General features: G+C 41.6%; 2 protein-coding genes across 2 annotated transcripts; both read left to right on the plus strand.

Moving 5' to 3' along the window:
• Positions 1-488: 488 nt before the first annotated feature.
• LOC138615118 (testis-specific serine/threonine-protein kinase 1-like) lies at positions 489-1,774 on the plus strand. The gene is made up of 2 exons (XM_069688740.1): positions 489-740; positions 1,070-1,774. The coding sequence occupies exons 1-2, from the start codon at positions 489-491 to the stop codon at positions 1,772-1,774; spliced, it is 957 nt and encodes a 318-aa protein (XP_069544841.1).
• Positions 1,775-4,139: 2,365 nt separating this feature from the next.
• On the plus strand, positions 4,140-6,463 carry LOC138615119 (hepatoma-derived growth factor-related protein 3-like). The gene is made up of 4 exons (XM_069688741.1): positions 4,140-4,458; positions 5,062-5,138; positions 5,676-5,814; positions 5,979-6,463. The coding sequence occupies exons 1-4, from the start codon at positions 4,375-4,377 to the stop codon at positions 6,204-6,206; spliced, it is 528 nt and encodes a 175-aa protein (XP_069544842.1). The 5' UTR covers positions 4,140-4,374; the 3' UTR covers positions 6,207-6,463.
• The last annotated feature ends 313 nt before the right edge of the window (positions 6,464-6,776 follow it).

Here is a 6,776-nt window from a genome sequence, read left to right on the forward strand (position 1 = left end):
GTACAATGATCATTTTGAGCATACATTTTAAAGTATACAAAAAATATATCACAATTTTAAATAATACATTTATAGTAATTACACTAAAAATATATTGAAAAACAAAGTTCAAATAAATACGCTTTATTAATTACACAAAACTTTCACCTGAATTATATTTGTCTAATAATGTATTTCTAGAAAGTGTACTAATTATTCTAAAGTGTGTTAAAAGTTGTATTGTGAAAAGCATGATTTTGAGTGTACTTTTTATATATTTGCAGAAAGTACAATTCTTTGCTAGTATATTTGCAGTGGACTGTTGAATATGTCAGTATATTTTAAACACAAAAAAGTATATATTTCTTTCACCTGTGATGTAACAGAAAGTTCTGCTTCTGGACTGTGATGTCATAATGTTGTGATTCAGAATCAGAACTCGCACCAGTCTGAATAGTTCACTGCAAACTGGATTCAGGTTCTGGAGAGGATTCCTCATTAGATCCACGATGGATAAAGTTTTCATGGAGAGACATGGCTGTACCTTTCAGAGCCACCTGGGTGAAGGCGGTTTCGGTAAAGTTGTGAAAGCATATTCCACATACGTGAAGAAATCCGTTGCTGTAAAGATTATTTCCTTTAAAAAAATCACTCTTACTTACAAGGAAAAGTTCCTGCCTCATGAAAGACAGATTATTAGATCTCTAATACATCCCAACATCATCAGGACGTATGACATCTTTGAATCACGCATGGGCACGGTAAGAACTTCGTCCTTTCTGTTTTAGGGTGAGCACCCAGGCACCGCCAGCTGACACACTCCACACACTGCGCATATATTTTTTAATTATTTTTATTAATTTATGTTTTTTAACATCCCATCTTGAAAATACCGTGACAAGAATAGATCTTATAGTTCTTGCTGCATCTACTCACAAACAATGTGACACAAACACGTTGAACTGAAAACTAGATGGAAGTTTCCATAGCTACAGGGCCAAAGTTTGTATTGCAGGATCAGGTTTGATTTGATTCACCTCCATCACACATGACGGTGCTTTTATTTTCCTGAGTGCATTTGTGTTTCTAGGTGTACATGGTGATGGAGCTCTGTGAGAAAGGAGACCTCTCACAGTACATCGCTGTCAGAGGAGCCGTACCGGAAACTTCCAGCTGCAGGCTCTTCAAACAGCTGTGCAGGGGGGTGCAGTATCTCCATGACAGGGACGTGGCCCACAGAGATCTGAAATGTGAAAACCTGCTGCTAGACTTGCATTTCGACCTCAAAGTGTGCGACTTTGGGTTCAGCAAGACGCTCACGTACGAAGCCGGCCAGATGGTGCTGAGTGAAACCTACTGTGGGACTTCATCTTACGCAGCACCGGAGCTTTTGAGAAATTGTCCATACAACCCCAAGGTGTCTGATGTGTGGAGCATGGGTGTGGTGCTCTATATGATGCTCTATGCATCACGACCCTTCAATACCTCCAACAATAGGAGGATGGTGAAAATGCAAATGAAGCACAACATTAACTTCCCAAACGTTCCACCTGTTTCATGTGAGGTGAAGGAGCTGATCCGAAGCATCCTGCACCCTGCTGTGGAGCAGCGGACTACAATCAGCAGCATATTAAAGAGCTCGTGGATTTTGCAGGAAGCCAGTGATGAGGTCTCGACATCAAACGCAGGCTCCAGAGAGATGGGAGCTCCGGACGAAAAGGTCAAAGAGGACGAGCAGCTTTCAGAGAGCAGTTCAGATGCAGAAGAAGGACCATCAGCTGCTGCAAGAAAATAAAATAACAATGAAAATTAGAAGCTTTTACAACCCTGTTTACAATTTTTTTTTTTTTATTTTTTTTTATAAAAACAGAATGCAATGATCTGCAAATCACATAAACCCATATTTAATTTAAAATAGATCAAAGACAACATATCAAATGTTGAACCGGAGAAATTCTATTGTTTTCTGAAAAATATCTGCTCATTTTGAATTTGATGGCAGCAACACGTGTCAAAAAAGTTGTGACATGTTCAACAAAAGAATGGAAAAGTTGTGTAAAGATAAAAAAAAAAAACACAAAAAAAAAAAACCTGGTGGAACATCTGACAACTAATGAGGTTACCATGGCAACAGATCAGTAAAATAATTGAGTATAAAAAGATGATTTCAGAGAGGCAGAGTCTCTCAGCAGTGAAGATGGGGAGAGGTTCACCACTCTGAAAGACTGTGTTGGAAAATAGTTCAACAATCTAAGAATAATGTTCCTCAACGTAAAACTACAAAGAATTAGTGGATTTCATCGTCTACGGTTCATAATATCATTAAAAGATTCAGAGAATCTGGAGAAATCTCTGAACACAAGGGACAAGGCTGGAAACCAATATTGGATGGTGGTGATCTTCGGGCCCTCAGGCAGCACTGCATTAAAAACACACTATTCTGGAGTGGAAATCACTGCATGGGCTCAGGAACACTTGTGAAAACCATCGTCTGTGAACAAAGTTCATCGCTGCGTCCACAAATGATGTTAAAACTCTCCAAAGAAGAAACCAGATAGAAACATGATCCAGAAACACCGCCGCCTTCTCTGGACCGAGATCATTGAAGATGGACTGAGGTGAAGTGGACAACTGTCCTGAGGTCTGATGGATCACAATCTGAGATTCTGTTTGGAAATCATGGACGCTGCATCCTCCAGGTTAAAGAGGAGAGGGACCATCCAGCTTGTTATCAGCTCAGTTCTAAAGCCAGCATCTGTGATGGTACAGGGATGCATTAGTGCACATGGCATGGGTAGCTTGAACATCTGGAAGGAAGCATTAATGCTGAATGATATATTCAGGTTTTGGAGCAACATATGCTGCCATCCAGACAACGTCTCTTTCTGGGAAGGTCTTGTTTATTTCAGCAGAACAACGTCCAACCACATTCTGCACGTATTCCAACAGCATGGTTCTCTAGTAGAAGAGTCCGCTGATAAACTGGCCTCCTGCAGTCCAGACCTGTCAATCATTGAAAACATCTGGAGCATCAGGACATGAACAATACAACAAAGGAGACCCTGAACTGTTGAGCAGCTGAAATCCTCTATCAGGCAAAAATGGGACCATATTTCACTTTCAAAACTCCAGAAACAGGTCTCCTCAGTTCCCAAAGGTTTCCAGAGTGTTTTTAAAGGAAGAGGTGATGCAGCTCAGTGGTGAACATGATCCTGGAACAACTTTATAGAGACGTGCTGCTGCATCAGATTCAACATGAGAAGATATTTTTTATAAAACAATCAAATTTCTCAGTTTCAATATTTGATATGTTGTCTTTGGTTTATTTTCAATTGAACATGAGTTTACATGATTTGCAAATCATTGCATTCTGGTTTTATTTACATTTTACACAGAGTCTCAACTTTTTGGGAAACAAGGTTATAAAACAATGAATAAATCGACTCCTTGAAAGAGCAACCAGCTGAAGTTTTTTCGATCGACACACTTAATAAACAAATGCTGTTGTAACTATTCAATTCATTTAGAGGACTTGATAGAGATATAAGAAAAGAAATGTTAAAAAGCAGGCAGAGATATTGTTACCTATCGGCCTAAAAAAAAAAAAAATATGTAGGGAGAACAAGGTAAGTTGAGCCAGTTTTTACTCATCTTTAATGTGAGACAATGATAGTAATGCCTCCAACTAACATATGTAGAAATATTTCAAGGGAATAATCACTTTGGATCTACAAGCTTTCAAAATATTACTTACATCTACATTAAATCACATACGTATATGCATTACATCTCTCTCTCTCTCTCTCTCTCTCTCTATATATATATATATATATATATATAATTTTATATATATATCAATTTATTATATTATTTTGTATTTATTTTAACTCATTATCTTATGTATTTAATGCAATCGCAAAGACATTTCACAAAACACAAAAACAATTTATAGAACGCAAAAACATTTCACAAAAGACAGAAATGTGTTTGCGTTTAGTGTTTTTTGTGTTTAGTTAAATGTTTTTGTGTTTGCTCCTTAAGGCCACTGTCAATTTTAAGCTCACACAATAAATATTAACGACGTGCATCAACTTTTGCTTTTATTTCGAAGACCGGAAGTTGGATCCTTCCTCCTCTGACAGACTTTGCGTTTCTTACAGGTACCTGCGCCGACGTAGGCCATTCTCCATCCCGTTTACACCTGACTCCGTGCGTAAGGAGGTAGCCTTGTGTCAGGCCCCGTTTTCCGCGTGTTTTAATTATTTATTTCCGTGTAAACTGCAGTGTTGATATAAAAACACTGATGGTCGATAATTTAGCTGTGCGTTGACGGCCCCGGGGAGAACTGCAAAAGGATTATAAAGTCATCTCTAATCTCAGCATCTATCCGACGACATGGCTCGACCACGGCCGCGGGAGTACAAGGCAGGAGATCTGGTTTTCGCTAAGATGAAGGGATACCCGCACTGGCCGGCGAGGGTGAGTCTGGATGCGGCCGGGCTGGGAGCGCGGGGAGGCGGGGTCGATGTACACAATACGGCCGCTGCTTTGCTGCCGGGGAGCAGGAGGGATGCTGCGGGGACTCCGCACGGACACGTTCGCTCTGCCCGTCGGTGCTGCAGCCTCAGTAAGCGTGCAGACGTGCACCGGGCTCCATGTTCTCTGCACCTGCCCCATCCTGCTCCGTGTTGATATTTTCAACCAACTAGTGCAACGGCGTGTGTTTCACTCAAGCTCCTGTTTGCATTTTGCTGTCACCTGCGGAATAAATGAGCCCGTAGTTGACCTGAGGTAACCTCCAGCGCCCTGTTTCACTGTGAATACATGTCTGGTTGAGGGTGCATGCTCTCATGCAGTATGGCCTCGGATTTATGGCGCACATGGAGTTACTGTCAGGCTTCATTTGCAACCTCTCCAACAAGTTCTCTCTCCACCAGCGCTGTGCTTTACTGTTTGAATGACAGCACAGCAGCCCTCAGCACTGCTACAGCAGCCTGTACAGGATCAATGAAGTTAATATGGCAGTCTGAAAAATGATCAGCCTCATAAGGAATGTAACCTTTGTGTCTTCCTGTCCTTCAGATTGATGAGCTTCCTGAAGGAGCTGTCAAACCGCCTGCCAACAAGTACCCCATCTTCTTCTTTGGGACCCATGAAACGTACACACCTCTTATTAACCTATTCGAATAATGTCATGGAGTTGTGATACAGTTGGGACTCAAACATTTTTAATATCTGCACATTTTCCTGCTCTTCAGTTTTTGGAAAATCTATATCTATATTATAGTTTGACTAAATTATTTTGACTCAAGGTCCACCTGCCTTTTGTGCAGCTTTAAGCAACATCTTACAGTGTTTATTCACAAATGGAGTTCACTCAGTTGTCTACACAAGACCTAAGTTTGAGACATTTGTCATATCTGCTATTATAGTGCATCTAGATAACATGTGTGTTGACCTGTTCTTTGTTGAACAGCTCATGGTTAACCGATAAATGCATTGAATATAATATTGTTTAAAGTTCTAAAAAGTGCGGAGGTTTGACATTTTGTATATATCTATGTATGTATGTAGACTTTAAACAAAATGTAATATCTTTTATGAATAAGCATCTTATGATTAAACGAGGCGTGCGGTGGTTTTCCTGATGGTTTTAATAACAGTAGTCGTTGTAAATGTGTCTTCCTCTTCTTAAGTGCATTCTTGGGTCCAAAGGATCTTCTGCCCTACAAGGAGTATAAAGAGAAATTTGGCAAGTCCAACAAGAGGAAAGGTTTCAATGAGGGTCTGTGGGAGATCGAGAACAACCCCGGAGTGAAGTTCACAGGCTATCAGGTCAGTTGGCTGTTCAGTCTGTGAATCAGAGGGAAGAACGAGGGGAGCACACATGATGCTGTTGCCTCCACAAAACTTTAAGATACAAAAGAAAAGATGTGGAGATGTCAGCAATATCTGCTTTTACTTCCGCAAAACATATGATGGGTGTTTTTTTAACACAGGCCATCCAGCAACAGAGCTCATCAGAAACAGAGGAGGGGGGGAACACTGCCGATGGCAGCAGCGAAGGCGAGGAGGGCGACTCTGTTGAGGAGGAAGATGACAAGGAAAAGCTGAAGGGAGACAAGACCGCATCCAAACGGAAAAAGACAGCCAGCTCCAAGGTACAGTACCTCAGCAATCTGTCAACCCGTGCTCATGCCATGTGTCCTAATTTAGATTTGACATGAAGAGTACAAGTACGCTGTGTGGACCCGAGAAATTGAAGGCATGTTGGGATATTTTGAGTGATTATCCTTGAAAGATATGCTCTGGAGCCTATGTTATGGAAGGGGTGTGATGTGTTGGGGTGTGCTATGTTGGGGTGTGATGGGTTGGTGTGATGTGTTGGTGTGATGTGTTGGGGTGTGATGGGTTGGGGTGTGATGGGTTGGGGTAATGTGTTGGGGTGTGATGTGTTGGGATGATGTGTTGGGGTGATGTGTTGGGGTGTGATGTGTTGGTGTGTGATGTGATGGGTTGTTGTGATGGGTTGGGGTGTGATGTGTTGGGGTGTGATGGGTTGTTGTGATGTGTTGGGGTGTGATGGTTGGGGTGTGATGTGTTGGGGTGATGTGTTGGGGTGTGATGTGTTGGGATGATGTGTTGGTGTGATGTGTTGGGGTGTGATGTGTTGGGGTGTGATGTGTTGGGGTGTGATGTGTTGGGGTGATGTGTTGGGGTGGGTTGTGTTGTTGTGATGTGTTGGGGTGTGATGTGTTGGGGTGTGATGGTTGGGGTGTGATGTGCTGGGGTGTGAT

The sequence above is a fragment of the Brachyistius frenatus genome, unplaced genomic scaffold (genome assembly GCF_029030835.1).
Source record: "Brachyistius frenatus isolate BFR_SWC_R1_liver_20210118 unplaced genomic scaffold, ASM2903083v1 Contig_701, whole genome shotgun sequence".
Lineage (NCBI taxonomy): Eukaryota > Metazoa > Chordata > Actinopteri > Embiotocidae > Brachyistius > Brachyistius frenatus.

Excerpts from the sequence above, each read along its gene's own strand:
- LOC138615118 (XM_069688740.1), top strand. The coding sequence starts at position 489 with ATGGATAAAGTTTTCATGGAGAGACATGGCTGTACCTTTCAGAGCCAC. Across the intron at positions 741-1,069 it reads TTGAATCACGCATGGGCACG|GTGTACATGGTGATGGAGCT; the intron begins GTAAGAACTTCG and ends TTGTGTTTCTAG.
- LOC138615119 (XM_069688741.1), top strand. The coding sequence starts at position 4,375 with ATGGCTCGACCACGGCCGCGGGAGTACAAGGCAGGAGATCTGGTTTTC. Across the intron at positions 5,139-5,675 it reads TTCTTTGGGACCCATGAAAC|TGCATTCTTGGGTCCAAAGG; the intron begins GTACACACCTCT and ends CCTCTTCTTAAG. Across the intron at positions 5,815-5,978 it reads TGAAGTTCACAGGCTATCAG|GCCATCCAGCAACAGAGCTC; the intron begins GTCAGTTGGCTG and ends TTTTTAACACAG.